This window comes from Aquarana catesbeiana, linkage group LG02 (assembly GCF_042186555.1).
Source record: "Aquarana catesbeiana isolate 2022-GZ linkage group LG02, ASM4218655v1, whole genome shotgun sequence".
NCBI lineage: Eukaryota > Metazoa > Chordata > Amphibia > Anura > Ranidae > Aquarana > Aquarana catesbeiana.
Window position 1 is genome coordinate 776,837,141 of NC_133325.1, and position 17,496 is coordinate 776,854,636.

Sequence of the window (17,496 nt, forward strand, 5' to 3'; positions counted from 1 at the left end):
CGAGGCACGTGAACTGACCACGGGGTCAGGGCTCAGCAGCCATGATACACTGTGGTCAGTTTACAGAGGGGAGGGCATAGCCAGGCAGGATCAGCCAGGTATTACAGGGGGCCAAATTACACAGCACAAGCACTGTGCTATATAGCACACTTTAAAAGAGCAGGATACATTTTTCTTTCTTTTTAGGTTAACACTTTAAACGTTGACAAAAAAAGAAAAAAAAATTGAAAGCTGATTGGTTTCTATGCAGAGCTGCACCAGATTTTGCACTCCTCCAGTTTTAGTAAATCAACACCACAGACTATACTACACACATGTACAATCAGTGAGAGAGAGAGTCTAAAGGCAAACAATTTTATGCTTTGTGACACCAGTGTCATGATGATTTCAGAAGTTTATATATGCAGAATTTTTTTTTTTTTTTACACGGAAAAAAATAAAATAAAATCTAAAAACATTAAAAGCTTAAAAACTATTTAAACAAACTGACCTAGAACCATTTAAATCTCCCTTTAAAGTCTGTATTTTCATAAATATCTGGACTAATGCACACTAAAGATGTATGGGCAACCTATTAAAATGATAGGTATTTGGTCCACATTGAGCTTATGACAGGTGCTCTTAGAGGGAATCTATTAACCAGGCCACATAGTTTTACATCTTCGTGTGATTTAAAGGTCATGCCCGACTTGAGATGAAAGTTAGAACTTCAAAGCCGTATTCCAAAGAAAATTCTTATCCACAAACACTGGAAATTGAAGCTTTAAAAGAGAACTTCAAACACACGACAGAGGTCAGAGGGGGGGGGGGAAAGAAGGCTTAAAGCTGAAAATTTAATCTGGTTATATCTTGCTTGCCCTGGTTCCTCCTCACCCCCATCAACACTGCTTATGACATTTTTAAATAAAACCTTTCGGCTTTCATCACATACCTTATATTTATATCCAGTGACATCATCACTGGGTCTCTGTGCTTCTCCATGCAGATCATGGCTGGTAGGAGGGGCTGGCAAGATTCTGTACATCCTGAAAACATCACAGCACCCTGACTCAGTACTCCTCTCAAGAGAACTCAGCCCTGATACAAGCAGTGGGCTGGCTCTTGGGATGAGTTATGCAAATATCAAAATGCCTTGATGGGTGGAAGTCAGTCTGGAAGAGTGGGCGTTTCTAGGAAGGCAGTATTAGGATGCCAGACTGCCCTAGGCAACGCCCACATCTGATACTGAGTCCATATCCAATTAATGAAAGGAGCGGGCCAGGGACAGTCAGATTGGCGAGTAAAGTCTAGACAAAGGAATGCTAGGAAAGGAGGCAGGCTCTATCTGACTTGTTGCAGCTTCTAATGCACTCTGTGAGAAGCTCACAGTGTGCAGTGGAATCAGAGTAAGGGTAGTCTGTACAACTGCAAGACTGAAGGGAAAATTGGAGTCCAGATGTTTACGGTTATAAGAGGTCTGACTTGCAAGTCCATGAAGGGCTATTTGAATGTATACCATCCATGCAACATAATCTTAAAAGGATGCCCCCCATGTGTCTAACTGTTGGGTAAACATGAAGAAATGTCAGTTCTTCCCACGTCCAGCCTGCAGGACTCACCTGTTCCTCAGCCCTGTGCCATTGCCACAAGACCCGCCGCCAACCAAAGTCTGCAGAGAGGGCAAAGCGGAACGGCTTAGTTGCTGCCGACTAGGACCCCTTCTTCCACCGGGCATGACAAGGTGCCAGTCCGTGTCCAGCAGTCAGCTCCACTCCGAGGCCGGGAATACAGGGCAACGCCGTTTTCTGCTCTGCAGAGAGAGAGAACAAAAAAAAAAAAAGAGCGTCAACATGGCAAGACCCCATGGTAGTAACAGAATGCCATTATAAACCTAAACACTAAAATCTCAACCTTTCATGGTATTGTTTCAAATGTCATTTACATTATTTTTTTAAATCTTTAGGTTTTACTAAAATACCTGGTGATCATGTTATGAAGGTCCATGTTTGGGCTCTTCCTGCTTGAGGGTGACAACAGTTTGTCCATGACTGCCTATTGCCTGCCTGCATTGTCAATTGCTCTAGACCAGCCTTTCTCAACCTTTTCAACACAGAGGAATCCTTGAAATAACTTTCTGGTCTCAGGGAACTTCTACTAAAAATTACTATATCTACAACTCTTGATACATTAGTGTGATGGTCAGTGGGAAGGGTGCTATTGATACTTGTAGCCATTGGGAAGAATTACCCTTTTACAGATAGATAAAAAGATCAAGAGTGTCAGTGGGAACTTATCTGAGTGCAGAAATCTCTCATTGCTCAAGAAACCCCTAGCAACCTCTGGAGGAACCCTCGGGAAACCCCTAGCAACCTCTGGAGGAACCCTCGGGAAACCCCTAGCAACCTCTGGAGGAACCCTCGGGAAACCCCTAGCAACCTTTGGAGGAACCCTCGGGAAACCCCTAGCAACCTCTGGAGGAACCCTCGGGAAACCCCTAGCAACCTCTGGAGGAACCCTCGGGAAACCCCTAGCAACCTCTGGAGGAACCCTCGGGAAACCCCTAGCAACCTCTGGAGGAACCCTCGGGAAACCCCTAGCAACCTCTGGAGGAACCCTCGGGAAACCCCTAGCAACCTCTGGAGGAACCCTCGGGAAACCCCTAGCAACCTCTGGAGGAACCCTCGGGAAACCCCTAGCAACCTCTGGAGGAACCCTCGGGAAACCCCTAGCAACCTCTGGAGGTACCCTCGGGAAACCCCTAGCAACCTCTGGAGGTACCCTCGGGAAACCCCTAGCAACCTCTGGAGGTACCCTCGGGAAACCCCTAGCAACCTCTGGAGGTACCCTCGGGAAACCCCTAGCAACCTCTGGAGGTACCCTCGGGAAACCCCTAGCAACCTCTGGAGGTACCCTCGGGAAACCCCTAGCAACCTCTGGAGGAACCCTCGGGAAACCCCTAGCCACCTCTGGAGGAACCCTCAAGGAACCCCTAGCCACCTCTGGAGGAACCCTCAAGGAACCCCTAGCCACGCTGGAGGAACCCTCAAGGAACCCCTAGCCACCTCTGGAGGAACCCTCAAGGAACCCCTAGCCACCTCTGGAGGAACCCTCAAGGAACCCCTAGCCACCTCTGGAGGAACCCTCAAGGAACCCCTAGCCACCTCTGGAGGAACCCTCAAGGATCCCCTAGCCACCTCTGGAGGAACCCTCAAGGATCCCCTAGCCACCTCTGGAGGAACCCTCAAGGAACCCCTAGCCACCTCTGGAGGAACCCTCAAGGAACCCCTAGCCACCTCTGGAGGAAGCCTCAAGGATCCCCTAGCCACCTCTGGAGGAACCCTCAAGGATCCCCTAGCTACCTCTGGAGGAACCCTCAAGGAACCACTAGCCACCTCTGGAGGAACCCTCAAGGATCCCCTAGCCACCTCTGGAGGAACCCTCAAGGAACCCCTAGCCACCTCTAGAGGAACCCCCAAGGAACCCCTAGAAACCTACAGAGGAACCCTCAAAAAACCCCTAGCAAACTACGGAGGAACCCCAGGCAAGAAACCCTGCTCTATACACTAATGGGAATAGGTAGTCCAAAAAACCTAAGAGAAGCTTTATTAAACTTGAAACCTAAACTCTGTACTAATAACCAATTTAATTTACCGACATTTCTTTTCACGGTGGCTAAACAGGTTCTAGCAAAAGCATGGTATTCATCAACACCTATCATAGGCCAAGCAAAACAGAAAATGAATAGGTCTCTCCTCAATTCGAAAAATGATGGTGGAGCTCAAAGATCCCATCTCTAAGTTCAAGAAAATTTGGATTTATCATTATCCCCCAACTGAATTCAATGGCACACTGTTGGGGTTAACGATTATTTTGTCAAAGTTCCAACCATAAGATGTTCAAGACCCAACTCCAACCCTCTGACCCCACCCGCTTTTGTTCCTAACTTTATCCCTTACCCTTCAAATCTATAAATCCAGCCATAGATGGATTAAATCTTGGCCGGTTCAGCAGGGACCGGCAGAGATTCAATTATGTATGGGCAGGCTGACTGTACCCAAGTCAATTCATCGATCGATCTGGGTACAACCAGCATGTCGGATTTCTAGCATGTGATTATTGCCAGCAGCTATAGCCGCTAGCAGTAATCACTGTGTTCTCCTGGCAAGCATGGCTCCCACACCGAACCCCCCCCCCCACCAGGAGAACACAATATCTCCATGGGACTGTGTTGATGGGGGAACTGAGCGATTTTCTTTGCTGCAAATTGCATAATAAATGGCCTGCCTGACTCAGATTTATCACTTTTGCCTATGTCTAGTTTTAGCTAAGGAGCAGTAAATCTCAAGAACCCTTTTGCCTCCCCTGGAACTAAATTTAAAGCGTAGTTCCGCCATTCCCTGGCAAAAAAATTAAAAGTCAGCAGCTACACATACTGTAGCTGCTGACTTTTAAATATTGAGACTAGAGCTGCACGATTCTGGCTAAAATGAGAATCACAATCTTTTTGCTTAGAATAAACATCACGATTCTTGCAGCGTAACATCTTTCACATTACAGGAGGTCCCCGGTAAGGATGAGCTGAACACCCCCCGGTTCAGTTCGTACCAGAACATGCGAACCGGCAAAAACTTTGGACGAACACCGTTAAAGTCTATGGGACATGAACATGAAAAATCAAAAGTGCCAATTTTAAAGGCTTATATGCAAGTTATTGCCATAAAAAGTATTTGGGGACCCGGGTCCTGCCCCAGGGGACATGTATCAATGCAAAAAAAAGTTGTAAAAATGGCTGCTTTTTCGGAAGCAGTGATTTTAATAATGCTTAAAGTGAAACAATAAAAATGAAATATTCCTTTAAATATCGTGCCTGGGGGGTGTCTATAGTATTCCTGTAAATTGGCGCAGTTTTACCGTGTTTAGAACAGTACCACAGCAAAATTACATTTCTAAAAGGAAAAAAGTAATTTAAAACTGATCACGGCTGTAATGCATTGTCGGGCCTCGGCAATATAGATCAAAGTCATTGAAAAAAACAGCATGGGTTCCCCCCCAGTCCATAACCAGGCCCTTTGGGTCTGGTATGAATATTAAGGGGAACCCCAAACCAAAAATGTTTAAAAAAATTGCATGGGGGTCCCCCCAAAAGTCATACCAGGCCCTTCATGTCTGGTATGGAAATTAAGGGGAACCCTGTGCCAATTATTTTTTTAAAAATGGCGTAGGGGTCCCCCCAAAATCCATACCAGACCCTTAAGCAAGCACGCAAGCTGGCAGGCCGCAGGAAAAGAGCGCCCCCCCCTCCTGAACCGTACCAGGCCAGATGCCCTCAACATAAAGGGGGGGTGCTTTGGAGTAGCCCCCCAAAGCACCTTGTCCCCATGTTGATGGGGACAAGGGCCTCATTTCCACAACCCTTGCCCGATGGTTGTGGGGGTCTGCTTATAGGAATCTGGAAGCCCTCTTTAAACAAGGGGACCCCCAGATCCCGCCCCTATGTGAATTGGTAACGGGTACATTGTACCCTTACCATTTCACAAAAAAAAAGTGTCAAAAATAGTAAAAAAGACGGGAGACACTTTGGGAGAAGTCCTTTATTAAAAAAATAAAAATGTCCCACGATGTAGATCCATCTTGCGTTGCCTGACGAGACGAAAAAAAAAAACCCGCAACAGCTCCACCACCATCGGAGGCTCCCACAGAGTGACACTTCTTCTCAGTAACAGCCGTTACATAGCTGAGGGAAGGGCCACTCGGTGACGTAAACGGTGACCCCGCCTTCCGCTGACGTCACGTGGCATCAGAGGGGGCAAGATCTCTTAGAAGTGGGGACAGGTATCTGTCAAAAACAGGTACCCACTCCCCCCTGAAAGGTGCCAAATATGGCACTGGAGGGGGGGGGGGGGGAGCTGATAAGCGGAGCTTCCACTTTTGGGTGGAACTCTTGTTTAAGCCAGCCATAAGCTAGTAGATCGAAAATTCACACAAAAATGTGTAAAAAAAACCCCCACAAAACTCTCAGTATATTCGATGACTTAACAAGTGTCATTTGAATGTTTGAAATGTTGTTTGCTTTTAGCATTCCATTTTGGAATGAATGGAAAATTTCCCAAATGAAAACCACATGTACTGTAACAAATTAGTTAATTCCAAAAAGTAGTTTTCCATCCTGCTCCTTTGACTTTAGTTTTCATGTGACTGCAGTCGAAAACGGGCGTTGATTTGACCCCCACTAATGATTCGAAAATTGAACGGCTATTCTTAAAACAAAAAGATTTTGAACCAAATTCTCGTTGAGTATGGCCAGCTTTAGATTAACTGATAGTTGGAACCTGGGAGACAGATCCATACATGATCGAAGATCAGCAGTAATCAATGGTTCTGGTAGAAAGCATTGCAAAGTTATTTACAAATAAAATGCATGGTTTTTTTATCGCAACATTAGAAAAAAAAGAATTTACAGGAAGGCATACAAATTAATTATTTTAATATTAATGGATAAAAATTTTAAAAAAATAAAAAAAGGAAAATATTAGCTATGGGGAAGACAGTTAATTAGGGTTGATTATGGTAAACGAAAGCTGGGCACGTTCTTATAACATTCTGGCTGTGACGTTATAAGGGATGGAGCCTCCGAATGCCATCACAGGGTGACCCCGCCCCATGCCAATATAAGTAGTGGCACACCGTGCACCCAGCATTAGAGCGGGAGAGAGCGTTGAGTCACCATCAGAAGAAGAACAGAGGGAGAAGACAGCACAGAAAACCCGGCAAAAGAGCATGAAGATAGCGGAGAAGACCCGGACAGTGGAGAAGACAGCAGACCGACAGAGAAGAACCGGAGAGGGCTAAAAGACATCAGCAGAGAAGAGCCGGCAGAGGCAGAAGACGTGAGCGGAGGAGGCAGACGAGCCGGAGAGGGGAGAAGAAATCGAAAGAGATGACAGAGCTGCCTTAGTAAATTACTTTAAAAACTTGTGTAATGTGTTTTATTTTTGACATTTTTTTTTAGGTGAATGGGTAAGAGTACAATGTATCCCATACTCATTCACATAGGGTGGGGGGCTGGAATCTGGGGGCCCCCCCTTGTTAAAGGGGGCTTCCAGATTCCAATAAGCCCCCCCCACAGACCCTGACAACCAATGGCCTGGGTTGTCGGGAAGAGGCCCTTGTCTTCATCAACATGACTCAAAGCACCCACCCCCCATGTTGAGGGCATGTGGCCTAGTATGGTTCGGGGGGGGGCGTCGCTCGCTCGTCCCCACACACTTTCCTGACCTACCAGGCTGTGTGCTCAGATAAGGGTCTGGTATGGATTTTGGGGGGACCCCAACGCCATTCTTTTGGCATGGGGGTTCCCCTGAAAATCCAGACCAGACCGAAGGTCCTGGTATGCTCTTGGGGGGGGGCCCATGCAGTTTTTTTTTACATTGTGCGTGGAGTTCCCCCTAAAGATTCATAAGAGACACAGTGCCTGGTATTGTCGGGGTTCAAAGTCGGATCCGAAAGTCGTACAACTGTCAACACTAGTCGGTCCGACCTTGAAAATGATCCCTGCACTACTTTGGTCTGACTTTGATCCTACTTCAGCCAATTGAATATCACTGAAGTTGGATCAAAGTAGGATCCTTGTCCTAACCATCCGACTTGTGACATCCGACATGGTAATTAGAGCAGCAGTAAAAGGAATTTATGTCACACTGGGATTGTTTTGATTGGTCAAAGGACTAGTCAAAGTCGGAGCAAAATCTTATCCTGTATATTCAAGTAAGGCTGATGTAGGACCGATGTTGCAGGGGCAAAGTAGGATTATAGTCGTACAACAGTCGTGTCGTGCCAGTGTGAACCCAGGCCTAAAGTAAGACTCAAAAGAAAGGTTTCAGAGAATCCCACTAAAATTATAAACTTTTTTCCTGGGACGCAAATGGTTCATGAGCTACAGAAGAATTCATACATTATTCCTCCTCCCTATTACTGCTAGCAGATCTGAGCCTGTTTACGGAGATCAGTAACTCAAGCTGTAAGAGCAGCGACTATTATTGGGCGTTAAGGAAATTGTATTCTATTTTGTATGTTTGCCTATGTATTGCACACTGCACTCAACGTGCACAAGGCACCAATAATGTTTTCATTCAGTTTGTATTCTTTCAAGTCCTGATTAGAATTTAGCCTGCCTATGTTACGCCCCTTGTTACCATAAAAATACAACTGTAGTATTAACCGCTTCAGCCCTGGAAGATTTTACCCCCTTCCTGACCAGAGCACTTTTTGAGATTCGGCACTGCGTCATTTTAACTGACAATTGCGCGGTCGTGCGACGTTGCACCCAAATAAAATGGATGTCCTTTTTTTTCCACAAATAGAGCTTTTTTTTGGTGGAATTTGATCACCTCTGCGGTTTTTATTTTTTGCGCTATAAACAAAAAAGTGCGACAATTTTGAAAAAAACGTATTATTTACTTTTTGCTTTAATAAATATCCCACAAAAATATATAAAAAAAACAGTTTTTTCTCAGTTTAGGCCGATATGTATTCTTCTACATATTTTTGGTAAAAAACAAAAAAAAACGCAATAAGCGTATATTGATTGGTTTGCGCAAAAGTTATAGCGTCTACAAAATAGGGGATAGTTTTATGGCATTTTTATTTTTAATTTTTTTAATATTAGTAATGGCGGTGATCTGCGATTTTGACACTATTTTGGGACCATTGTCATTTATACAGCGATCAGTGCTATAAAAATGCACTGATTATGGTGTAAATGACACTGGCAGTCAAGGGGTTAACCCCTGGGGGCGATGAAGGGGTTAAGTGTGTCCTAGGGAGTGATTCTAACAGTGAGGGGGGGGCTTCAAGTCACATGACAGCGATCACCGCTCCCGATGACAGGGAGCAGTGATCTCTGTCATAACACAAGCCAGAACGGGGAAATGCACTTCCCCATTCTGAGGCTCCGTGACACGATCGTTGGGAGACCGGCAGACATCGAGTCCGCTGGTCCCATGGGCTTGGTCACGCTGTACACGGTGGGCGCGCACCTGCTATCCCCGGCTCTTAAAGGGGACGTACAGGTATGCCCATTTGCCCACCGCTGCCATTGTGCCGACGGCATGCGAAATTTCAATTTCGTCAAATAAACAAGTTATTTGGAAACATGCTGAGTATATCTTTTGTGCCTGTTCCCTACTGCAGTAGCTTAATAATTTGGAACCACTAATCAATAAGTGAGGATAGGAGTTGCCTATCTATAACATTTCCAGAACATTGACCAACTTCAAGTGAGGTTTCAAATAGATATATCTAGCCTCAAAGCTGGCAATGTCTCCTCTGCTTTCACTTTTGATAAACCACAGAGCTCTGGGAATCCTTGTGTATTTATCATGTATTAGACATATAAAACAAAGACTGTATGCATACAGAGCTCATTCACACCAGATTCAATGGAGCTTTGCTGGCAGCTATTTTCAGTGCAGTACCATCGCAAAGACAAGGCCTCGTTTCCGATGTCAGTTCACACCACAGTGATGCTGTGTTAGGTGCTGAAAAAAGTGCTGCATGCCATACATTTTCAAGCACAGCAAACTTGCAACACTAACCACCACATTGCAACACTGCTCCCTTGAATAGAATTATATAGAAATTTCAATAAAGTTCTGTGGAAAAACAAAAGGAAACCGTGCAATTTGTTGAGTTTGGCCCTTTGGCCACATCTCCAGTTACCACTGACAGACAGGGGGAGAGAATTTATGACAGAAGAGACCACATTATGTCAACGTTTACAAAAAAAAACAAAAAAAAAAAACAAAAAACAAAACAACTTCAATACCGCTTTAATATCAAGATGGCCCTCCGTTAGTGGCCATAAACATCATCCACTCTTCTGGGAGGGCTTTCCACAAGATTCTGAAGTGTGTCTGTGGGAATTTGTGTCCATTCAACCAAAAGAGCATTTGTGAGGTGTCAGGTACTGATGTTAGATCAGCGTTTCAATTCACCTCAAAAGGTGATCAGTGGGGTTGAGGTAAGGGCTCCTGTGCAGGACACAAGTTCCTACACACTAAACCATGTCTTTATGGATGGTGTTCAGTAGGGTTGAGGTCAGGACTCTGTACAGGCGATTCAAGTTCCTACACACCAAACTCAAACTGTGCCGTTATGGAGGGTGGTCAGTAGGGTTGTGGTCTGGGCTCTGTGCAGGAGACTTGCATTCCTCCTCACAAAACCATGTCTTTATGGATGGTGATCAGTAAGTTTAAGGTTAGTGCTCTGTACAGGCCATTCAAGTTCCTACACACCGAACTGCTCAAACCAAGGCTTTATGGATGGTGATCAGTAGGGTTGAGGTCATTTCTCTGTACAGGCCATTCAAGTTCCTCCTCACCAAACCCATCAAACCATATCTTTATGGATGGTGATCAGTAGGGCTGAGGTCAGGGCTCTGTACAAGCCAATCAAGTTCCTCCACAACAAACCATGTCTTTATGGATGGTGATCAGTAGGGCTGAGGTCAGGGCTCTGTACAGGCCAATCAAGTTCACCCATACCAAACTCAAGCCATGTCTTTATGGGGGATGGTCAGTAAGGCTGAAGTTAGGGCTCTGTGTAGGCCATTCAGGTTCCTCCTCACCAAACTCATCGATACATGTCTTTATGGATGGTGATCAGTAGGGCTGAGGTCAGGGCTCTGTACAGGCCAATCAAGTTCCCCCACAAAAAACTCAAACCAAGTCTTTATGGGGGATGGTCAGTAAGGCTGAAGTTAGGGCTCTGTGTAGGCCATTCAGGTTCCTCCTCACCAAACTCATCGATACATGTCTTTATGGATGGTGATCAGTAGGGCTGAGGTCAGGGCTCTGTACAGGCCAATCAAGTTCACCCATACCAAACTCAAGCCATGTCTTTATGGGGGATGGTCAGTAAGGCTGAAGTTAGGGCTCTGTGTAGGCCATTCAGGTTCCTCCTCACCAAACTCATCGATACATGTCTTTATGGATGGTGATCAGTAGGGCTGAGGTCAGGGCTCTGTACAGGCCAATCAAGTTCCCCCACAAAAAACTCAAACCAAGTCTTTATGGGGGATGGTCAGTAAGGCTGAAGTTAGGGCTCTGTGTAGGCCATTCAGGATCCTCCTCACCAAACTCATCAATACATGTCTTTATGGATGGTGATCAGTAGGGTTGAGGTCAGGGCTCTGTGCAGGACACTTGAGTTCCTCCACACCAAATCATATCCTTATAAGCTGGCTTTATGCACAGGGAGGGATACAGTAATGCTGGAACAGAAAAGGGCCTTCACCAAACTTATCACAAGCATGGAAGGGCACAACTGTCTGCAATGTCTTTGTATGCTGTAGTATTACCAATACCCTTAGTTGGAACTCAATTATTTGGAGAGGGGCCACAATGACTGGCCATATAATAGTTCCAAGAGTAGCCATGTCACGTGTGAAGTAAATGCCCAGGTGCTTACCCACAAACAAATCCATATAAATCCAAAACTGGTTTAGAGGCATGCACGGGTCTTGCAGAGAAGGCAGAATAAAAAACAGGAGCGTTTTTACTGTCAACTTTTCGATGAAGCTCAGTCCATCTTTAAGACCTTCAAGGTCTTGAGAAAGATGGACTGAACTTCATCAATAAAAACATGGCTGTTTTTGATCTGCCTCCTCTGTAAGACCTGCAAGTGCCTTAAAACCAGTTTTGGATTTATAGGGATTGGCCATATAGGTAGGTGTGAATTACAGGTGTCTTCATGCTCTTTGGCCGCCTAGTGTATTTGCCCTTTTCGTACACAGGCTGTGCTTTCTGTTCCATGGTGCTGCGTAGTGATGATACTTCCCTCCTCCCTTCTCTCTCGCTTTCTATTCAAGCCTACACATCTGGTCACACTGACTGAAATCATAAGACTCTCTCTGCTGTTATCTGATCTTATCTTGGCAGTCATTTACCCAAGTAACTTACGGTTTGCTAAATATATAGAATCGCGACGCCACGCAACCGGATATGAAGCTTATGAGATACATGAACAGGAAGCAGGTCAACAACCCGAGCCACATTAAAATTGACAGTGACACCAAACACTGGTTTAAAAAAAAAAAAACTTCACTCAAAAACTCTCTATTGCTCTCCAAATTCCTTTTTTTGGAGAGTGAGTAGATCATCATCTCCAACCACTGGTTTTGAAACTGCCACCAAATTGCAACCTAATTTGCCCTGGCACATATACAATCAGTGACATGGACATCTAATTATATATGGGCCACTTTGGATTTTAGAGCACTTTACTCAAAAGTAACAGGAAGTGAGGAATAATCTCTAACAAATCAGCCTTCCCCTACTATAGGGATAAAAATGTATTTATCTGTGTTGCTTGGATATTTTCCCTTCCTTCCTGTCTGGTAAAACTATTATGAAAGGAGGACATTTCCCCTCACTTCCCATCTGGTTAAACAATTATTTTGAAAAGGAGGAGATTTTCTCTTACTTCCCGTATGGTAAAATAATTATCATTGTGAAAGGAGGACATTTTCCATTACCTACCGTCTGGTAAAACAATGATGAATTGTGAAATGAGGAGATTTTCCCGTACTTCCCATTTGGTAAAACAATTATCACCCGGACAGGTGAGGGTCTTCCTTTACTTCCTGTCTAGTAAAACAATTATCACCCTGATAGGTGGAGATTTCCCCTCATTTCCTGTCTAGTAAAACAATTATCACCCTGATAGGTGAAGATTTCCTCTTATTTCCTGTCTAGTAAAACAATTATCACCCTGATAGGTGGAGATTTCCCCTCATTTCCTCTCTAGTAAAACAATTATCACCCTGATAGGTGGAGATTTCCCCTCATTTCCTGTCTAGTAAAAACAATCATCACCCTGATAGGTAGAGATTTCCCCTCATTTCCTGTCTAGTAAAACAATTATCACCCTGATAGGTGAAGATTTCCCCTTATTTCCTGTCTAGTAAAACAATTATCACCCCGATAGGTGGAGATTTGCCCATACTTACTGTTTGGAAAAACAATTATCACCCTGACAATTGGAGGTCTTCCTTTACTTCCCGTCTGATAAATCAATTATCACCCTGACAGGTGGAGATTTTCCCTTACTTCCAGTCTGGTAAAACTATCATCACTGTGACCGGTAAAGCTTTTCCTTTACTTCCTGTGTGGCAAAAACACTGTCGCATGCGGCAGTGAGTGTAAGAAAGCCATGCGCAACAATAAAACCTGTCAGGGGTTCCAACCCCACCTCCCACTATCCACAGCCGCCCGCATGCGCATATACAATTAAAATCTACAACCCTGTGGATGAGCCGCAATTTTACTGCTCCCCCCCCAAATCTCACCTGTGCACGAGCCTTAAATGTGCCTTACAGTACACGCTAAATTGCAGTCCAAGGAAGCAAGCCATTTATTATGAAAGGGAAAAACAAATGTATTTTTTATGTTTTTAAACACTGCAGGTGCGGGTGTGTCATTGTGTCGGGGCAATGTGTTTTTTTTGTTTTTTTTTTTAGTGCGTACTGCCACATGGCCCTTACATAGACGTGCTCTGCATTCTCTGCAAAGCTTTGCAAGATATCCCGAGGACTTGGATTATATAAATGATGAATAAATACTACCTGAGCGTTTCTCTTTACCAGAGTGCCAAGAAAAAAAAAAAGCCAAGTATTATCCCTTCATGGAGTAATTAGCACTGTTAGCGAGGAGTAAACATTAATAACTCATGAACAGTCATTTTCTTTTTATAACAAGCTCACAGGCTCAAGCAAACTGTATTCTGGCTCCATCGCAAAACAGGACTTATATTCCTGCTGCCTTAAAGCGGAACTAAACCCCCTTCTTTTCAGCCAAGGAAGCTGCCATCTTGGCCTCTGTTTGATCTGCAACTGCCATGGTGCTGCCCATGTGATCAGTTATGACACCGGCCATTTGATGGTGTCATGAGTGCCCAAGCAAAGTGTGACAGTCACCATTCCCAGCATACCGAGAATGCACAGTGGGTATATAAAAGAATTACCCCCATTAAAATAATCACATTTTGTTGCTTTGCAGCCCTGAACTGAAGACAGACACGGTTTTTGTTTTATCCAGCTGTATTTACTCGGTGCAACGTGTAACATCAAAATGAAAAATATAACCAACACATGTCAGAATTTTTTTTTTTTTAATATTCAAAAACAGAACCACAGAGTTGAAAAAAAGATCTCCCCCCCTCCTAAAAATGACTTGTAAACTCAATCAGGTGTAGCTAATCACCTTCTCAATTGCACACAAAGCCACCTGACTTTCAACTGTGATCAGTTGTGGTCATTTTGATTAGCTCAGCATGAAAAGAGCTTTCCCGGAGCATTTCAGTCCCTAGTAGTGCAACTGAAGCAAACAATCAACAATGGGTGGCAAGGCTCTGTCACCGGGATCTCCAGGATAAAAGTTGGGGACTGGCACGAGTCAGGAGATGGATACGAAAACATTTCAAAGGCTTTATCAATGTTTAGAAGCACAGTGAATTCTATGATTAAGAAGTGGAAGGTATTTGGTAGAACACAGACCCTCCCTGGATCAGAACGTCGCTCCAAATTGGATGAAAGAGCCAGGAGGAAAACTGGTCAGAGAGGCCACCAAGAGGCCTACAGAAACTCTGAAGCAATTGCAGGAATTTATGACAGAGTGGTCATTGTGTGCATGTGACAACAATATCACAAATCCTCCACAAATGTGACTTGTATGGGAGGGGTGCAAGAAAAAAAAAGCCATTCCTCAAGAAAGGCCAAAGGACTTCAACTGGAGCATACTCTGGGCAGCCACTCCTCAAGAAAGGCCACCTGCAGTCACCCCTGAGCTTTGCCAAACTGCACCTTGAAGCTTCTGAGGCCACATCGAAAAAGAGGTTATGGTCAAATAAGATTAAAATTGAATTAATTCGGACTGGGCGTGACCGGAAGCGGATGGAGGTGAGAGGAGTGGAGTGAGTGCGAGATCCCATCCCGCTCCATGAAGCACCGTGAACCCTGCGGCTAATGGCCTCGCCGCTACCCATCGTGCTAAGTTAAGCCCCTGTCTTCCCCCCCCGTTGTACATGCTGTACCGCTGTGTAGCCCCGCTCCTGTGTGGATCCGAAATGCTGCGGAGTGACCCTGTCCGCTGAGACTGCTGGAGCAATCACTGGCGCTGTGTGCGGGGAGGTTACTCGGAACACCGCTCAAGGCAGTGCGAGCCCGGCAGTGATTGAGAGGGGAGCCTGGCGCTGACACCGCAAGCACCGCGAGAGTAAAGAAAAAGAACGTGAGTCCGGTCTGGCTGTCAGCAAGGAGACGGAGCATCAGGGAGAACGCTACAAGCAAGAAGCAGGTACACGATATCACAATAACTGTATCCTGCTTGAATCAATGGGGATGTCTGTTAGCCATGTGTTGTATTGAGAGATAACTAACGAAGGAATCTTGAACTGTGAAACAAAAACAAAACCTCTGAAGTCTCTCTCTGGGCTGATTACTGGCTGACCCCTGTTTGAATAACTGGATCAAAAGCACCCCCCCGGTAGTAAGGAAGAAAGACACTGAGTTGACTTTTTCTGTTGTCTGCTGGAATATTTCTGGACTACTCTGACCCCCCCCTATTGTTGGGAACTGCGAGGGATTGTACTAAGGGACTCAGGGTGCTCTGTAATAGAGGAGGGAGAGTTCTGGAAGGGGAGACCTAGTCTATAAGGACTTTGTATGATTTACGGACACCATATTAAAAGCTGGGTCTGAGGGGAAAAAGAGGTCAGATATTAGATTAGGTCTGCTGATAAGACACCCGTGTATAAGCCCGAACCTCTAGTAAATGACCAGGACGGTAATAAGGGGTAACCCAAAGAATATCAACAGTTGGTGGTGCAGTTATATAAACATATAAGAGCAAAATAAGATAACCCAGAGAAAACCAACATGACAGGGAAAAAAAAGGGAGAGGAGCATCCTAGCCAGGAAAACATGGGAACCCAATCCTTGAGGTCAGCTAAAGACAAGGAGAAGGAGAAAGGCCCACACCTTACTGTGGCAGGAGCAACAGCTGCGGTGGTGGCAGCCTCCGCTAAACTAGAGAAACTGGTCCTAGCAGCAGAACATACCCCAAATAAAGGAGGACAACAAGCGTCGATTAAATCAGTAACAGAGAGAAAAAGTCAGGGCCATGCGGGACAGTCCGTAGGTAACCCCAGTACAAAGAGTCTATCTACAAAGGGCTCAGGAACCGTCGGTAGGGAAGTGGAGACACCAGCCGCCCCAACTCCCATAATGGAAGGAGAACCCTCCCTAAAGGATATCTTTCTGGCAATAAGCGCATGCAACCATTCCCTGGGATCATTGGGAGAGCAAATGAAGGGTATTAAAGAGGAGTTGACACTAGTACGTCAGGATCTTAAGATGATAACTGAAAGGGTGACAGAAGTGGAAAAGAGAATAAGTTTAATAGAGGATGACCTACTCCCCATGAAACAAGAAGCAAAGATCTGGAGGGAAAAAATTGAAAAACTCACAGGGAAAGTCGATGAAATGGAAAATAGACTCCGCAGGGACAATGTTAGAGTGGTGGGATTCCCTGAGGGGAGTGAAGGACTGGACCCTATTGTATTTTTGGAAAACTGGGTGTTGGGGGTATTTGGAGGTGAAACATTTACGCAGCAGTTTTCTATAGAAAGGGCACATAGAGTTCCGTTCAGGCCCCCCGCACCGGGAACCCCCCCAAGACCGTTTTTAGTTAAATTTCTGAACTACAAGGATAAAATAAAACTCCTACGTAAAGCTCGTGAAATGGGGAAAATCTTGTATAAAGATATAAGGATATCAATATTTCCCGATTTTTCCCCGGACCTTCAGAGACGCAGAGCTGAGTTTCTGGGGGTGAAGCGTAACCTCCAGAGATATAATGTCTCATACGCCCTTCTTTATCCAGCTAAATTGCGGATAAATGCACTAGGGGGTAGCCAGTTTTTTGAGTCCCCTGCGAAAGCGTTAGCATGGCTGGAGGATAAAAAAGATCAATTACCTAAGAAATAGGAGAGATACACTGCGAAAAATTAACGTTTATTAAGTAGGTATAATTAGGATTAGTTATATTAATATTTTCATATTTGGAGCGGGGATGGTTTAGGGATACGGTAAATGGAAGTAGGTTTGAGATGGAGAGTGTTTATGGTTGATGGTGGGGGGGGAGGGAGGGAGTGGGCATGGGGGAGGGAGGGGGGGGAGGGGGGAGGTATGGAGAGGTTGGGGGGTATGGGTCGGTCATTAAAAAAGCCCGGAGGGGTAACCTAGAGTGGTGTGGGGAGGTGGGGAGGGAGGGAGGACATGGGAGGATCTCAAGGGGGGGACAAGGGAGGGATGGGTTGGAAGGGACGGGGGAGGGGGGAGGGGGTAAAGAGCACAGGAAAATTAATATGCAATATAAGGTACCAAACAACACATTAAGTATAAGGTATATTACACTATATAAAGATATAAAGGATATGGATAATGGAAATGGTATAGTTGAT

At 45.0% G+C, this 17,496-nt stretch overlaps 1 protein-coding gene across 1 annotated transcript in view; it reads right to left on the reverse strand.

Moving 5' to 3' along the window:
• Nucleotides 1-17,496, reverse strand: part of TMEM39A (transmembrane protein 39A) — an 85,428-nt gene that overhangs the window by 37,556 nt on the left and 30,376 nt on the right. The window contains 1 exon segment of the mRNA XM_073617382.1: nt 1,599-1,789. Coding sequence (XP_073473483.1) covers nt 1,599-1,714 — 116 coding nt within the window. The 5' untranslated portion in view covers nt 1,715-1,789.